The sequence below is a fragment of the Cenococcum geophilum genome (genome assembly GCF_001692895.1).
Source record: "Cenococcum geophilum 1.58 unplaced genomic scaffold K441scaffold_51, whole genome shotgun sequence".
NCBI lineage: Eukaryota > Fungi > Ascomycota > Dothideomycetes > Gloniales > Gloniaceae > Cenococcum > Cenococcum geophilum.
Window position 1 is genome coordinate 1228715 of NW_027137609.1, and position 18467 is coordinate 1247181.

Below are 18467 nucleotides of genomic sequence, written 5' to 3' on the forward strand. Positions count from 1 at the left end.
AAGAAAATACTTTAGGCATAATAAGTAATAATATTAACTAAATTAACTAGACGGATATTATACCTCTAGTAAACAACTTAAAGATATTTTAGATCTTTAAGGGCAAAGATAAAAAGGAGGGAGATGGTGTTACGGACGCTTTAAGTACGATGTTACGACTACTAGGAGAGGAGTCGGAAGAAGCTAGTTAGTTAATTTAAGCACAGTCCAAGATAGAGCCGATAGAGCTATGTGACGAGGAATGGTAACTAAAGGTCACATAACGTGATCTGTGTAATCTGTGTAATCTGTGTGATCTATAACGGAGCAGACAGAGCACACGTACACCACATATAAGGAGGATTTCATAGGAGCACGGTTGTGTATTTAAGGACCCTTAGTCCCTACCTAGATAGTTCCTTCCTTATAGTAATTCTTAGAATATAATTGGAGTTAATCTATTGGGCAACCACTCCACCAGTTGTTATTACGTTGTTGACTTTAATTTGCATCACCTACACACCTAGCCCAATAACGAGCCCATCGTAGTACTTGCTACAAGGTTCCGTTACAATGGCGATTTTTACCGATAATATTGAAACGGCTGTAGGCGACAGCAGGAGGTCAATTGGTTTCAATTTCGAATATCATATTGTAACGCGACGTTCTAGAGCGAGGGTTCAGAGGTTCAAGCTAGATAATAATGAAAGACTTAGCATATGTCTTACGATATATGTGAGAGAGAGAGTCGAAGTCGTCTAGGGTGAAAGTTCATCAGGAAGGCATAGGAAAGTTGAGAGTCAACCCAATTTGCGACGGTGCCGTCATCATTCGAGACATGGTGGCCCTCCGAGAGCAGCAGATTCCCCACGACTTTCTGGCTTAACACCGCTCCAAACCACATCGGTGTCCGACCGAAGTTGTCCTTTGACTTGAGGTTGATATCATTCCAGATCCGTAGCAGTTTGGCAACGGTCTTATCCTTTCCCACCGCCACCAACCACAGCGGTGTCAGTCCGTCGCTGTCTGAGTTAACGTCAACGTTACTACGGACCAGCAATAGTCTCATGACGACTTTTTGGCTTCCCACGGTCGCCAACAGCAAAGGGACCCGGCCGTAATTATCCTTCGATTTAATGCTGATACCGCTCCGAGCCAGCAGTAGCTTGATTACGGCGTCGTGCTCCAGATTTACGGCCGACCGGATCCATGTCTTAGGAGAAGAAGTTCTCGATACTAAGTTCGAGTCGACGGGGTTCTTCACTGGCATGTACAGTTCCGAGCTACGCCACATAACTTTAGCTCTCCACGAACTCGGAACCCAAGAAATATATGCATCCTGACTCTGCCTCGCATCCCAAGAAATATATGCATCCTGACTCTGTCTCGCATCCCTCCATCTCGCAGCCGTGCTCAACAAAGCCCATGATTCTACGGCGTACGACGATGGCCTTTTTCTGTAAATGTCCTTTGCCGTCTCTTCGCGTCTGTTCGCAGCGGTTAACAAAGAACCGGACTGAGTTCTCCTGCTCAGGGTTAACCAAGATGGCGCCCTTCCATGACCGTCCTTTGGTTGGGGTTCAACGCGGCCCGTCGCGAGCAGTAACTTTACAACCCCTTCGTGTCCATTTGCTGCAGCCCACCACAATGGCGTTCTTCCGTAACTGTCCTTTGCTTCGAGGCCGACGCGATCCGTTGCGAGCAGTAACTTCACAACTTTTTCGTGCCCATTCATTGCGGCTAAGGTCAGGGGTGTTCTATCGCAGCAATCTTTAGAGGATAGGTGAGCGACACCGATGTCGAGCAGCAATTTGACCTCCTCTTCATTCCCATTCACAGCAGCCCACCACAGTGGTGTCTGTCCGTCGGTGTCCCTGACATTTGGGTCATGTAGCAACTCGACTAATGTTAAAATCGCTTGCTTCAGTCCGAAGTATGCCGCCAGATGCACCCCTGATACTTGTTTTGGCACTTGTTGACTATAGCAAGCGTCGTTAGAGGATAGTTTAATGACTCTCATCGCCTGGCTGGCAGCGGACAGCTTTTCTTGGCTCTGAAGGAAGCCTAAAGCTAGCTCTTCGGGTTTTAACGAAGCTGAACGAAAATGGTATCCCCAATATAGTGCGGAATAGTTATAAAGAGCGTTAGACCGCAGTCGTTCCTCAAACTCCACATCTGTTGAACAGAATCCGGAGTTAAAAGTGTCAAATGAAGGATAGGTTAAGCAAATCCTCGCAATATCCCCATTCGCATTAGGAAACCAACGTGACTGCGTTCGCTCGAAGTATTCTTGCGTCGTGTAGTGGACTAAGCGGATAATATTACTTTCTTCATCAACTGTGGCCAATCCAGCACACACCGATATCATGTCTTCGACCTGTGGAAGGTTGTCTTCGTCAAGTTGAGACTCGCCAATCTCCACGGCAAGCGCGTGCTGAAGTTCTGAAGTAGTGAGCGGCCTCTTGGCGCAGGTGATCCACCACAAAACCTGCTTGGCAAGCTCTTCCTGGTCTTTGACTTGGCCATTGATTTGTTCCATGGCATCTTCATATGCGTGATCATATGCTCCAGATCCTATGGCCAAAGTCTTCAAAGCGGTTCGGACAGCCTTTGGCGCTCTCTTCCCGATTAAGGATTCGAGATGGAGCTGTGCAAGCAGAAACCTAGCAGAGTTAGCATGATTCGGTCAGTGCTCGAAATAAACCACATACATCCCATCCACAGCCTTGATGATTCTAGTCTTGATTTCCTCTTGCAGTTCAAGACTCCGAACTACAAATGCTGGAAGCCGGAACATATCACCTTCCAGATATCTTCGCACGTCTTCTTCACTGGCACGGATCTCTAGCATTGTATTTCCCTCAAACTCTTTTTCGATGCTTGATATAGGCCGTGAAGTTGCAAAGAGATTTGCCCCGCATTTTGCTTGGAGGTTGAAGAGGCCTGACAGGAATCTTTGTCGACAGCCATCGGAAATTTGGCATTCATCAAGTGCATCAACGATAATAAAGACCCTCGAATATGTCGCCGCCACGGATTGGAGGACTCCCAAGATTTCGTCAAGTGATGGTCGCGTCCGTTTATCTTTATGGCAGTCATAGAGAGTCTTTACAATGTCCGCTAGGAGAGGTCGTTCCTGGCTGAGTTGCCTCAATAGACTTGCGAGTAACCTGTCAGCCTTCTGCTCGTCTTGACGCCGGAAATTGCAGTATATATACGCAATACCGATGGTGCCATCGCCTCGGAATCGTNCATGAAGATCACGGACCACAATGGATGTGAGAATCGTCTTTCCAGCTCCGGGAATACCTGGACAAAACAGCGTCTGCTTGTTAGTCTTCAGCCAAGCTTGGTACTCTACTAAGTCCAGAAGCCATTGGCCTGTGCCTTCCTGCCGCCGATTAATGAAGTCGTTCTGCTGGTTGGCATAGTCGATTGGGGTGAGCCAGTCGAGTATGGCTCGACGCTCTCGATCATCTTGACGTCGCACTAACTTAACGACATTGTCTCTGGTAAATCGCTCGTTAAACGAATTCAAAAGTGTGACGTTCAACGTAATACGACCCCGAAGTTCGCGGATGTCGTCAGGCTCCCACGTTAGTCGCTTCCACGCCCTTTTTACCCTTTTGCTGATGTTTCTCTGCCTCGGCTCCAACTCGCTATACTTGTCCAGAGTCTTTTCTAGCTCGTCAAGAACATTTTGACAGGCGTCAACAATATCCTTGAGGCCTTTCTTCTGTTGGTCGTTGAGCTCGCGTTCGGATAAGACGACATCGACATCTTGGAGGATAATGGAGAGGCTTCGGACTCTGTCAAATCAAGAAGTTAGCGGCGGTGAGTCATATGCTTGGGGAGCATACTCATCAGAGATGTCCTTGAACTGCTTCGGAGCACCGACGAATTTCTTTCGGATCTTGTTGGCAAGCTCGATTGCCGTGATAAAATCGACTACACTGAAACCGAAGCTCATCGTGATATCAAGCACAGCTCTGCCATTAGCACACTAGAGAGTAGGTTGAGGGAAAGTAGAGAATGAAAGAAGAATGCCTTGCTGGCTTCGTAGACACGTCGTCTGCACTTAGCCTCACGAGGCTGAATCTTGCGTTCGCAGGCAGACTTACAGTGGGTGGCCACAAGTCTGCGCGATTGGGCTGTTTTACACCAAAATGCCCTTATATCCCTAGACAGTTTTGACCGAACAACGTTCTTAGATTTACTTTAGATTTTAGGATTTAAGTAAGATTTACTAAATATTCCTCTCTACTTACTTGGAGTTTTACTTTTTATACTTCTTATAGGTATAAAACTCGATATTCTAGAGCACATTTGTGAAATATTATAAATAAGCGAGAAAATTAAGAAAATTAAAAAGTAGAATTTAATAAGTTATATTAGAAGAGTAAATATAAAAATTAAAAGGCCTAAATTAAAGTATACATAATAAGAAGTAACTTTTAACCTTATTTTATAAGGGTTATAGTTTTTATCTAAGAATACGCTGAAATTTTATAATATAAACCGCCTGGTGGCAAAACCCCATTAGGAAATGGAGGTTCCCCTTTGAGGGCAAAGCGCCTCGCTTATTAGCTTTCGCTAAGCCAAACCTATGTGCCGACCTTAACCATAAAAGGGCCCGCTCTCTGTATTTTATCTTTTAACCCTCCTTCTTCTCTTAAACCTCTTAACGCCGTGCTACCTCTCTATTGGATTATAATCCCAACCGCAAGGCATTTTTTACCAACTTGGCGTTAATACAAGTGCTATACTGCCCTCGTATTCCTAATATCCCGCGCCTTATACTAATAATAGTGCAGAGCAAGCGTGCTTCGGCCTCTCCGAATGTTATACTTATGGCTTAATCCTCCGATATCCAATAGGCGCTTTTATACTGCCTCTGCCTCTAGGCTTTTCGCCTAAAGACAATACTTCCGCGCATTGGTAGCTATTTACTCTTAAATTTGGTCTCTGGACTACCTAAACGACTTCTTCTATTTATAAGCACTCTTTTTAAGCAACCTAAACTTAACTTAGACCTATACCGTCCTTTAGTTTACACGGGGACCGCTCCGCATTAGCATAAACCATTAGATATTTTAATTGGTGCTATATAAATAATTTCGTAAAGGGATGATATAAAGGGTCCTTAAGCCGCCTCGGCTCGTCTAGCGTGCCGGTGTTAATTGGCTAGTGCTTTTATACTTGTTTTTAGCTAGATATCTTACTAGATTATACGGCCGCTCCTACCTAGGATGCGTTGTTAGTTCTAATTTTAGGTTGCTATTAGCAGCCTCGTTATATAGGCTAGAAACGTTCTTTGCCTTTTCGCGGTACTCCTATAGAGAAGGGGCCGTACAATTTACCTATAGTAGTTTATTAATAAGGTCCAGTTCTATAGAGTTAATAGGGCATATCTCGGCATCTAAAGAGTCCATATTTAGTTCTACCCGTATTTAGGAGTTAAAGTACTCTAGTTATAGTAGCGCTTAGGTCTATAATAAGATCTTTACGGCTATCTAGTTATTTATATCCTGTTTACACCTTATAAGAGCGTCCGTATGGTTAGTAGCGCCTAGCCTATATATAATTAGGAAGTTAAATTAAGATAGGGTATCCGCCTAGCGCGCCTATCGGGCCGTAAGGGCCTTTATTATTATAAAATATTCTAAAACCTTATAATTAAAAACTACCTAGATAGACTTAGGGGTGCCTTCTAGTTAGGCTTACCAGTGCTAAAAGCTAGAGATAATAGCTAGTATTTCTTTATCGTAAATCGGGTAGTTTAGCTTAGCATCTACTATAGTCTTTAAATAGTAAGCAATAGGGTACTATTCTCTATCTATCTGCTTTTAGGAGTAAACGCTAGCTATAACACTATCTAAGGCATTAGTTTCTAGCATTAAGGGCCATTTTAGGTTAAAGTAGGTAAGTAAGGAAGCAGAGACCAGTCGTTTCTTAAGCTCGTTAAAGGCCTGCCTATATGCGGTATTAAAGTAAAAGGGCTAGTCCTTATAGGTAAGTAGGCTTAGTAGCTGGGTAATCCTACTATAGTTCTTAATAAAGCGTTAGTAGAAGTTACAGAACTCTAAGAATAACTACACCCCCTTTACAGTCCTTAGGGGTACCTATTAGTTAATTACAGCCGTTTTTTTAGGTCTGCCTTAATTCCATTTATACTAATAATAAACCCTAGGTACTTTATACGCTTAGCGCTAAATTCTAACTTCTTAATATTAGCTTAGAGGCTAGCTTTTTAAAGCCGTTATAGGACTTTATAAATATACTCTTTATATTCTAGTTTATTTTTAAAGTAGATTATAATATTATTTAAGTATACTATATAGAAGTCGTTAAGGTAGTTAAATAGTACATTATTTATATATCGTTGGTATATAGCTAGTCCGTTAGTTAGTCTAAAAGGTAGTACTTTATATTTATACGTTCCGTAATAGGTCCGAAATATAGTAAGGTTTTTTAATTTAGGGTCCATCTTAATTTGGTAAAAAGCCTAGCGGATATTAAGCTTTATAAAGATCTTAGCTCTACTTATTTAGGTTAAAGTCTTATTAAGTAAAGGCAGTAGATAGCGGTCTTTAAGGGTTAAATTATTAAGCTTATAGTAGTCGATATAGAAACAAAGTCCTCTATTTAGCTTTTTAGTAAAGAGAATAGGTAAGTTAAAAGGGGCTTAACTAGGCTTAATAAAGCCCTTATTTAGGTTATTAATAAGATACTACTTTATAGCCTATAATTTAGCAGTAAATTACTATCGAAGGGGGCTATAGCTAAGGGTAACCACCTTATCCGGCTTAATTTTAATCTTATAGTTATATAGTTAGTAAGGCAGGAGTATATTAGATACTGCTTTAGAGAAAATATCTTTAAATTTCTAGTATTAATAGGGCAGTTTCTATTCTACTAGCTCCTTATCTATTAGCTCGTCTTTCTCTTAGGCTAGAGCTTCTTTCTCTTTAATTATTTAATTAATTTTGTATAAGCTAGTTATAAAGGTAACAGTATTAGGCTAAACTAGGTTCTAGTAGAATCCTATAGCGCTAATATAGTAGATATTAACTAGTAGAAGGTCCGTGGGCTTCTTTATAAATATTTATTAGGCTATATTTTGCGGTATAGGGTTTATAGTCTTCTTTAGCTTATATTCCATTTTCCATAAGTTATCCTTCTAGTTTATTAGTTTAGTATATTATCCGATATCCCTAGCCTTTCTTTATAGCTACATAGGGCCTAGGTTCTCTATTAGGGACTTAGCTAGGCTACTATTAACTTCCTAAGTCTTTAGTGCGGGTAGTATAATATAGGCAGTCTAGGGGCAGCGTAATATACAGATCTGTTGCGGATTAAGCTATATATCCTTCTTAAAAGCCTAGTCCCTACGCGTCGCATTAGCTTAGTAAACGGTATCTATCTACGGCCGTATAAGGTTTTCCATTATAATACTAATCTTTTTTATAAAGGAAGGCGTTGGGGGTATAGTTTCGGGCTAAATAAGCTACCTATTCTATACGTTAAGCTATAAGCCTAAATAGGCTAGCCATTTTCTTCTTAAGATTATATTATAGCTTCCAAGGTCCGTAATAAGGAAGGGGACGTTATACTACCTTTGTCTATTAACACGGAGGCAAATCCGTAAAATAGTTATAATAGGTAGCCCTATCCGTCCGTTATAACCGCGAATAGGAATTAGTTTAGGTAGTTCTTTAAGGGGTATATTTAAAAAGTTAGCTAGTTTTATAGCGCACTTTATATTAATTAAGGTAAAGGCATTTACTCTTAAGTCAGCTAAAGTAGAGGTTAAAACTTATAAGGGATAGTGCAGCTTCTTCTACTAACTAGCCGACTTAGATTAATATATAATATATTAATCCCTTTTAACCCTAAAGAGGAGTCTTTCTCCAGGGTTCCTCTTTTTCTAACTTTATATTATCCTCCTAAATTAATAGGACCTTATTTATCTTTACCTTTATTAGGTAGTTCCTTATAAGGTAGCCTATTTAACCACATAAGAAGTAAGCTCCTTAATCGCTAAGGGCCTATATATAGGGGTCACTATATATAGGCTAGGTATACACCAGGCCCATAATAGGGGTAGTTACGCGGCTAGCTGCTAGGTTAACTATAGGGGTTACTAATCGTGCTAGGGCACTATAGGCCGTACTCGTAGTACTTATGGCCTAGTTTGTAAGGTTTCTAGTTTTTAGCTAATTAGCGCGTACCTTAATTTAATAGAGGCTTTAGTTAATAGCTAGGCAATAGTTTATAAGTTTCTTTAATATCTATACTATAGTATAAGCTAGTAATACGGCCCGCTATAGGTCTAGGGTAAGCTTATTAAAGATATCTAGTAGTAGGTCTTTCTAGGGGATCTAGGCCTGTCCGGCTAGGTATAAAAAGCGGGTTTAGAAGGCTAAAAAGGTCTCCATTATTTTTATATTTAGGCTTTTATAGCTAAGGCGGGCGTTCTATACTTTAAAAGGGTCTTTATAAATAAAAGATAAGTGTTTAATTATTTCTTCTTTAGAGATAAAGGGGTCTATTAAGTCTTTAGTGTATTATGGGCGTAAATATATCTAGGCGTCTCCGCTAGTACGGCCGAAGATATAGGCTATTCTAGCTCAGGCGCTAGGGAAGTAGTCTGCATTAACTTTAAGCTTATTTTATAATTAAAGCTTCCAATTATTAAATATAGGGTTAGTTCCGTCTATAAGTAGTAGGGGGTCTATAACCTTTACTAACCGCTTTAGTACTATATAGGCCTTAGTAGATCTACTAAGGCGCTAGGATAGGGCCTAAAGGACTATAGCAAGTCTTTAGTTATTTAATAATAACTTATTATTAGATATAGGGGTATCTCTAGCTTTAAGCAGCTCTCGTAGTTATTTAATTTTAGTATTAGCAGCCGCAAGCTCCGCCTAGGGGGTTAAAACGTTAATTATTTCTTAATCTAAAGTATTTAAGGGTCCTATAGCTGCTTTACCTACTACTATATTTTATAGCATAGTAGTAAGGGTATTAGGTAATTCTAGGTAATTTCTTTAGGGGTTCTAGTCTATGCGTGTTTTATAGGTCCCTTCCTTATAGTCCTAGTAATATCTTAGGGTCCTATTATAGGAGGGTACGACCTCTCTAAGATAAGAAAGTCTTAGTGCTGTCTGTCAGTCGGTCGGTTAGTCTATCGGTCAGTTACTATCAGTTAAAATTAAGCAGTAAGAAGAGAAAGAAAAGAGTGTATTAAAGGAAAATTGTATATTTATTAGTGTTGCCTAAGTTATTAAAGACTCTAAGGGCTCTAGACCGATCTATATAACTTATAAAAGGCCTAGGCTCTCTTAAAGCTACGCCTAATCTAGATATTAAATCTAGGGGGCCAAATCACACTACTATATACCTCCCCTGCCTAAGTTGTTATCCCCTAACGACTTCTGAAACTCTAAAACTCCTTATCTTTAAAACAAAGGCGCGGTAGGTAATTATATGCGTTCCTTGCCTTTACTACAAACCCAAGATAGTAAATAAGGAGACTCCGTTCTAGTTAAACGAGACCGTTCTCGTCCGCCTAGCTAGGTAGTATAAGATATATTAGACTAGCGGCTCTTAGATAACATGGCTCTTTCGCGTTCTTCTATTTGCTTGGTTCTATCCTACAACTTTTTAGGTAACTCTATATAACTCTATCCTTCTGCAACGATTAGGGGTACTCTACTTGGATCTACCGTAATAGTTAAAGGATTAATTCCATTATTAACGCAGTAGAAGTATAAGCGGCTGTTAAAGCGCTCCATTTTAGTTATACGCATTAGCTTAAACGCATCTTTGTAATTCTTAATAGCCCTAAGATGGTAGGAATGCATCTATTTCCTAACTTTGTTCCCATTGCCATTAAGAAGAAGATCACGATCTTAAATTACCGCTAGAGAATCCTATTGTTATTTACCGAGAAGGGCGTTAGATAGAGCGCTAGCAGCTATAAGCTTAACTGCTGCAGGGAAGCGATATAGAATCGCGCCGTAGAGATTGGTATGTCTAGACGGCGTATAGGGCGGCGCTCTTAAGTCTTAGTGCGTATCTACCAACTCTGCCTAAGTACCTCCTTTAGTGACCTCGAGGTTATTATAATCGTCCTAAATACCAATAAACTATAGTAGTATTGTTTGCTGGGTTCCAGTTAAAGGTCCTTTCGCTCTATAAGGAAGGTAAGGTATAGTTATACGTATATCTCCTTTCTTATATAGCTGAGCTACCTAGTTAGTTATATACTTTTCTACGTCTTTAATAGTCTAGTTTTGGTTAGAGATCTTATAAATAAATCCATCGCCCTTAGTTAATCCTTACGCCTTAAGATCCTCCCACTATAATTTTAGGTAGTAATATATACTAGGTAAGATAATTATACAGTTATCCTTAGTCTTATTATCTAGAGAAACGCTCCTTTAGATTATATTAGTACCGCGTTTACTTTTAAGGAGCGAGGGAATATTAATGTTAATATAACGGAAAGCTGTAGAGTCTCCTTTAACCGCGAATTTTGTATAATAAGGGTAGGAAATAAGTTGCTACTAGCTATTAGGTCTAAAAGCGCAATAGAGACAATAATACTAAGGGTCTTATCTTATTAGCTATTAGCAGAGGCTATAGACTATTGTTCTTAACCAGCTATAATTTAGCCGCCCATTAATTAGACGCTAATAGTGGCGGTATATACACATTTCCTTATCTATTATCGCTAAGATACTAGAATCCCACTACTATCTAAATACGTTTAAAATTATAGATCCTTCTCGCTGCTATACTTCTTAGTCTTCTAGTAATATTATCTAATTAAGTAAAGCCTCTCTGTTATATAAAAACCTTAACGCTAAGTTATAAATAAACTTATACGGTTTTAAGGAATTGGATAAAACTAGAGGTCTATAAGCCTTTCTAAACTAAGAGTACGTAGTAGGATCTATCTTTATAGTGCTGAGGTGGTTATAAGCGTAATATATTAAACGGAGTCTGTAATATAGTGCGGCATAGTTTAAACCCTTTATCGCTAAACCTATACGTCCTTTTATGGCTTATATATGCATCTAGTAGACCTTATATATCTCTAGATTAGAACTAGCTGCCTTATACCAACTGCGTAAGAGCTTTATAACCTTAGTTGGTTCAATTTTAGTAGTTTGGTTTAGGGACGCCTTAAGATAAGCGGGCATATTATCCTTGCAGTTATACCCTCGTTTTGCGCGGAGTATCGCTATAGTATCTACGGCCTCCTTAATATACTCCTTATTATCTCCCGGCTTAATAACGTTTTTATTAAATATTAATTCTACTCCTAGCCCTCCTACTTCTAGGTAAGTAATCGTTAGCCCTTTTTTTAAATTCCTTTTTAATGAAGATACTAGCAGCTATAAGGGCGAGCTAACAGGCGTTCTAGCTATAAGAATACTCTCATTTATAGATAATAAGGGCGAGTTAACTAATATAGGTGATCCTTATTAGGACGGACTTAGTATAATACTAACGCCTCCTTTTTAAACAGGTGTTGATGGCTAAAAGGCTAAGGGATTTATTACGTTAGAAGTATATCGTAAATGTATTCGTAGTGTAAGAGCTAAGCTCTCTCCTGCTTGTCTAATTTTAACATTAGTGATCTCTAGTCCTATAGTAGTCAGTCTTTTACTTCTTAGTGGCAGGTCCTTGTTTAGAATAAAGAAGCCAGTTAAGTGTCTTTCTAAGCTATACTTATTTACCACCTAGTCTAATACTGCCCTTTCTGGCATCTTTGGCGCGAGCGTAAAATCGGTTAGCTGTAGTTGAGTAGTATTCTTAATGCCGCGTCCTGGATATTCAAGCCTGTCGATTAGGGCCTTATTAACTTATACCGTTACCTTATAAAGTAGGTGGACGGTGAGCTTTTGGATAGTAGAAAGGAAGTAGTAAGAGACCGCGTGTTTAAGTGGACCGCTAAGAACACCTTATCCCTAGGACTTTCGGATAGTTTCTCTAGCTTTATTACACTAATTTCTTTAATCTTTTACTATCTTACTAATATTAGAGATGTCCTTAAAGATTAATAAAAACGCGTCCCTTTCTAGAGATGCTTATAGCCTATTATCCTAGTTAACGAAATTAACTACTATACTAGTAGCATCTGCGTAGTTTTCCTAAGAGAGTAGAATCTTATTATAGATTTAGAGGAGCACTGCCTAATACTAATTAACTGCAAAGCCTCTAACTTCTATAAGGACGTTACTAATTTATTGCTTAGCTCCTTTATATAGTACTAGAGGTTTACTAGATAAAGATATAATAAATATACTATTGTTAATTCTGTTTAACTTATGACTTTAACTAATCGCGACTATATTTAAGGTTTATTAAGGGTAAAAAGGTGAAGTTCTAAATAGGGTTTCCTAATCTAAATGGTCTACTAAATCTGGGTAGCGGTATAGAGTTCTGCCGGCTCTAATCGTTAAATAGACTAATTATGATTTTCCATCCCCAGGATAGAAAATTGCTATTAGCTTAGTAAAGGCGGTGAGCGGAACTAATATCTTTGCAGTGAATAATACTAGATAGTTATGCGTAAATATTCTTCTATCCTTACCTTACTGCTACTACGTATTAGATTCCTATGACTAAAAAAGTAAATAAGAAAGCGTAATAGAAAGAGCTTTAGGAAATACAGTAAATAAACGGATGGATTATACGGCTGTTATCTACATCTCCTCCCCTACCTTAGAACTTAACTGTCCCCTAGTTAAATGTTTCGTACTTAGTTCTATTAAATAATCTTTCTAAAACGCGTACTTCTTAAACTACACGGCGTTACGATACTGGTGGATTTTGTATAATATCCTCCTTAGGTTCTAGCTCTGCTGTTATTTCTTATAGTATAGTTCCGCCTAATTGGTTAAGCTAGTCTTCCTAGTGGACCTTAGATATCTATCGTTAATAAAACTTCTTTAATTTATTCCCTAGAGTTTAATTACGGAACGGCGTGCCGTTAAGATCCTTAATTAAGTACCATCCTTTATAAGGGTGACTCTTACGTACGCGGAATAGGCCTAGCTATTTTAGATCTAACTTGCAACTACTAGAATAGTCTTACTTAAGCTATATATTATAAAGCATAACTATATCTTTAACCTTAAATTCGTCCTAGCGAATATAGTAGGTGTTATTAAAGTACTCCTTATTTACTACCCTTAGTCGTCTTATACGCGCGATAGCCTCTTTTACATCTGCGTTTCTTCGGTTAAACTGCTTTATATAAAGTGCTAGTAGCTCTATAATGGTCTGGACTGTTTACTAAGGCAGTGTCTACTAAGTAGGTATATAGAGTTTAATAGGAAGGATATGCTTATATTCGCATATGACTCTTACCGGCGTTATTCCCGTAGGCCGCTTAATAGTTGTCCTATCTACCTATAAAACGGTATAAAGATTGTCCAGCTATAAGCCATCCATCTTCGCTAAAGCGTCTATTATAGGTTTATGGCCTCGCTCTATAAAGCCTTGCGCCTAAGCGTAGTAAGCAGAAGCTATAACCCTCTTAATATTGTAAAGCTCTGCGAGCGTAGCGGTAACGTCAGCATTCTCTCCTTTATTATTTATAGAGAGTTGTTTAAATACTCCCTATTAGCAGATAACATCTTTGTAGAGGAACTTTGCTATACTTTTCGCATCTTTATTTCGAAGGGCGCGAGCTTCCACCTATCTAGATATATATTCTTGGGTAATAGCTAGGTACCGGAATCTAAGACGGCTTAGAGGTATAAATGTAATATCTACTACTACTCATTGCCACAAGGTGGACTCCTACGTAGGGTATATTACTTCTTCTTCCTATCCCGGCTGTCGCTTCTAGCATTATAGACACGACTTAATATGCTATAATATCTAATCCTATAGCCCTAGCTACTAATATTAATTTAAGATCCTCTAATACGTTCCCTCTTGTTTATAATATCCGCTTTAATTATAAAGGCTTTTAATAATCTCCTACTAAGCGTCCTTACTATTAACTACCCTTTATATTAGTATATTTTTTAACTACTAGTAAAAGAGCTATTAATTATACACTAGGAACTTTAGCGCATATTATTTAAACTTTTTAAACTCCTTAGTATTTATCTCTTCTAGACGTTATAAGGTTACTAGCCACTTTATAATCTCCTAAGATTTCTCTAAATATAAGTTTTCTAGTAGTAGACCCGCTTCTATTTTAAGAGGGGCAGCTATATATTCTAAGGTACTTAGTTTACAGTTAATAAACTCTTTAATATCCTTAGTCGGCTTATTAGGTCGTTTACTATTAGGTAGCCGTCGTGAAAGTCTATTAGCTAGGCTATTCTTCTTCCCCAGTATATATCTAATATTAAAGTCCTATAGCTGGATCTATACTAGCCATCTTATTATTAAGGCTCTAGGTAAATTAGTGGCGGTATAATTTAGTTATATAACTAGGGTGTTTGCGTCCGTCTCCACTATAAAGTAAACGCCGTATAGGTATACGCGACACTTCTTTAACACATATAGCAACGCCCGATATTTAAGCTTTCTTAAGTTATATTTTTGCTCCGCCTAAGACTAGATACCGCTTTTATATTAATACGGGTAACGATAACCTTATATGTCCAGTTATATAAGGCCGTACCCCTATCCATTTTTATATCTATTAACGGCGAGAATAATCAGCCTAGCCCCTTTACTATAATCTAGCTAAATTAATGCGGGTATAGTAGTGACTGCATGCTTTAGAGTCTTTATAGCGGCTATTTACTCTATACCCTATACGAACGGAACGTTCACTTATAGTAGTTGGAAGATTGGCTCTGCCTTAATTACGAAGTCTTTTACCTATATTTAGTAATATATAATAACTCCTAAGAACGCTTAGGCCAACGTAATATCTTCGCAGTCTTTCTAGTAAATGATCTTTGCGACCTTTAACTTTTCCGGATATTATCCTTTTCTATTACAGCGGTAGCCAACTACTATAATCTCGTCTTTGCAGAAATAAGACTTTACGCCTAAAATCGTACACCTAGCTCGTTCTAAATCGGTAAGCACTCTGTCTAGCTATATAATATATTCTAGAATATATCTACGCACGCCTAAAAGGCTCTCCTCCCCATTATATACTGTCTATAGGCCTTTCACTATAATATTATCTAGAAATGGTAGGGTATAGTATAGGATATGCCGTTTTAAGATCTTAGTAATCGTCCGCACGAACTAAGCTATGGAATTCGTGCCTCTTATAGGTACCGTTATTTATTATAAAAGTCCTAGAGGTGTTATAAAAGCTATTAGGTTCCGGCTTTCTATATTTAGCTCTAATTAGTTATAGCTAAAGAAGAAGTCTACTAGAGATATAACCTTATACCCCGTAAACTCCTTAGAAAATTCATTGGTATATAGCGGCAGATTTATGTCCCTAACAGTTACTCGGTTAATATTTATCGCTATATTAATTAGTTGGTACTTATTACGTTCCTTTTTACTTATAAGAAACTATAGATTCCTATATAGGCTTTTACAATATTTTAGAGTCCCTTAAGCTAGTTGTTTTTATAATATATTTATTACTTCTCCTTATAGGGCCCTGGGTACTAGAAAGTTTAGTACTTACTATACTTTATACGGCACGGTTTTAATCTTTAGTGGTAGGGTTACGTCTTTACTAATGCGACCTATTTTAGAGAACTCCTATACTAGAGCCTCTTCTTAGTTAAATAATATGGCCTTAAGGATCTCTTATTTTCTTAGCTAAATATCTCCTATAATTATACGCTCTAATTATTCTAGCTTTAGTTATGCACTATGGGCTAGCTTAGTGTATTATAGCTTAAGGAAATAATTATACGGTCTAAGAGGCAATTCTTAGATGGATGCCTTCTATTAATATAAGGCAACCTCTCGCTATTCCATTATACCTCCTATAACTGTTCTATCTAGTGCCGATAAATTAACTAGGTGGATTTTATCTGCTTTCCGTTTATATATAGTTACTATATTTATAGCGTTTAGTTAGGCCTTACTCTAGCAGCTTTCTATTTACATTATAAATAGATCCGTTATCTTTATATAAGGGACTTAGCTTTTGCTTTAAATACTAGCTTCTAATTCTTCCTTAAGTGTTTCTTTAGGACTTCCTTTAATATTTTGCCGTCGAGCTCTCTCTATCTAATATTATACTCCTCTCTCTACTAATGGCTCTATTTAGCGGATATCTAAAATAGCATATATCCGTATTAGAGCCGCGCCTTATTTCCCTCCTTTTTATTCTTAATATCCTTTTTATCCTAATGCGCTGGGTTATAAGTAACCCTAGATATAATTCTAGCGGTTATACTAGCTATACGTTTCCCAAACTATTTTCTATACTAATACCTTTATCTAGTTTAAAGAATATCGCATCCTTATAGGATGTTAAGAACCTTATTTTAACTCTACTATTTTCTAATTAAATAATATAAGATACCTAACCTATTACGGTTTGTTTTATTGCTAGTCTAGCCCTTACTAACTATGGCTTACTAAGTATCACCTTATATAATATTTCCCCTATAGTAATAAACGTTGTAGATATTAAGACGTTACCTATTACTATAGGGACCGTATATACTAGCCTAATAAACTTAGACTAAGTTCTATTTATAGACGTTAAACGCGCGCCTTATAACTATAAAGGCAGACTTAATATTAGTAGGCCGTGTTATAGGGGTACGCTTTCCTTAATAAGGTTAAGCTTAGCTCCAGAGTTAATTAAGTATTTAGCCCTTCCGTCTCCTATTTATGCTTCTACCTTTAGGCACCGCCTTTAAAACCAGATAAATTCTGCTTCTCGTTTAATCTGGTCCACTTTAGTAGTTATTAAGCCGGCTTAATTAGCATAGAACGTTAGGTATACCGATAATATGGATGCTTTAACGTCCTCCTACTTCTATTAGTAAGGCTCCGCAAGGGGTAGTAGGAGAGGCTTAAAGAATAGCCTTATAACTTTAGGCATATACATAAGGCAGTCACTAATAGTAACTTTAATGGTTTTTAATAAGATCTTGTCTACCATTACTATTAGGCTCGGGACGTTTCCTTTTAGTATATCTATTATCCTAACTAGCTTTAACTATCGTTATTACATCCGCTATTTGCTCCGTCTATCTTAGCTATTTGGTGCAATTTATTTTATTACCCCTATTACTGCTTAATGGTGGTAGAGAAGCCTGCTACTAGGGCCGTGGTGCAATTTAGATATATCCTCCTAGTTGTATATTTTAAACCATTGCCGGTCACGGACTAGATGGTTTTAGAGGCTGTTTTATTACCCTTACTTCCCCTTACGGTCTTCTAAGATTATATACCCGTGGCGTAGGCTATAACTAGGTTGCGGCCCCTACCAAATTAATATATATCGACTCTACTTAGTATATATCTTCCTAGGACTTACCAAGTTCCTCTTTACTTTTAGCGTTACTACCCTCTATAAGCTCTACGGAAGCTACCTTTAGTTAGACACCTATCGCTAGCGCATTAGGATTAATATTCGCGTTCTACCTTAGCTAGTCTTTAAGGAACTAGATCTAATTGTCGCTCGGTAAATACGGAATTATATTTCCTAGGCGCTTATATATTCCAGCGTATATTTAGTTATTTTTGTTTATATATAGGAAACTATAATAAATTAACTCTTTAAGCTCTAGACACTAATTAATAAAATAGTAGATACCCCTATATCTATAATACGTCTAATTTTGTGTCTAGTATACGCTAAAGTTCCCTAGCCCTCTATACCTTCCTAGGCCCGGCTTATATCGTTTTTATAGCGCTCCCTTATAGGGTAGCTGCGGTCTATTATTACCTAGTGCCAGTTACGGGTCTATTTATTCTTAACGCATTAACGCCCTATTTAGGAGCTGTGTGTACCGTATTAGATCTTAGTAAATCCTATTTAGGAACGGCATTAAAGATATAACGCCTACTAATTCAACCGTCCTAAGATTAAGCTTCTGGAGTTAATTAGTAAGTTTCTCCAGTTTAGGGTCTATTTCTTAAGTTGCTTAATAGGTACTTGCCAACTCGCTTAGCTAGGAGACTATAGGTAGTTAAAGGGTAGTATTTCTTTAGTTTATTATAGCTGGTTGCTAATTATGGAATTGTCTAACTAGCTAACAAAGGCCTTATTCTTTAGGATTTATAATTAATAACTAATCGGCGCCTTTATGCGAATTAAGCCTATCTTCTATAGCTTTCCTTAATAGGTAGAAGTTAAAAGACTCTTGCCTATTAGGGTTGGCTCCTATTTTAGTTATTATATATCTTTAGTATTTAAATGGGAGTCCTCTTGCGAACTAGTACCCTTATTCGCGGTTTTCTAAATTGCTAGCCTTAGTAACCTTCTAGGAGATTAACGTGAACTGCCTATAGTATTCGCGTATACTGCTAGGTGGATTGTTTCTATACTACAGTATATAAGCTTCTAA

General features: G+C 38.0%; 1 protein-coding gene across 1 annotated transcript; it reads right to left on the bottom strand.

The window, feature by feature from the left end:
* Positions 1-603: 603 nt before the first annotated feature.
* K441DRAFT_699486 (uncharacterized protein) lies at positions 604-3996 on the bottom strand (the record flags this gene model as incomplete). The annotated part of the gene is made up of 6 exons (XM_067653163.1): positions 3840-3996; positions 2691-3788; positions 1859-2642; positions 1324-1466; positions 708-1262; positions 604-646 (listed from the first exon to the last, which is right to left on the bottom strand). Exons 1-6 carry the CDS (start codon positions 3947-3949, stop codon positions 604-606), a joined length of 2733 nt encoding a protein of 910 aa, XP_067499537.1. The 5' UTR covers positions 3950-3996.
* Between the last annotated feature and the right edge of the window lie 14471 nt (positions 3997-18467).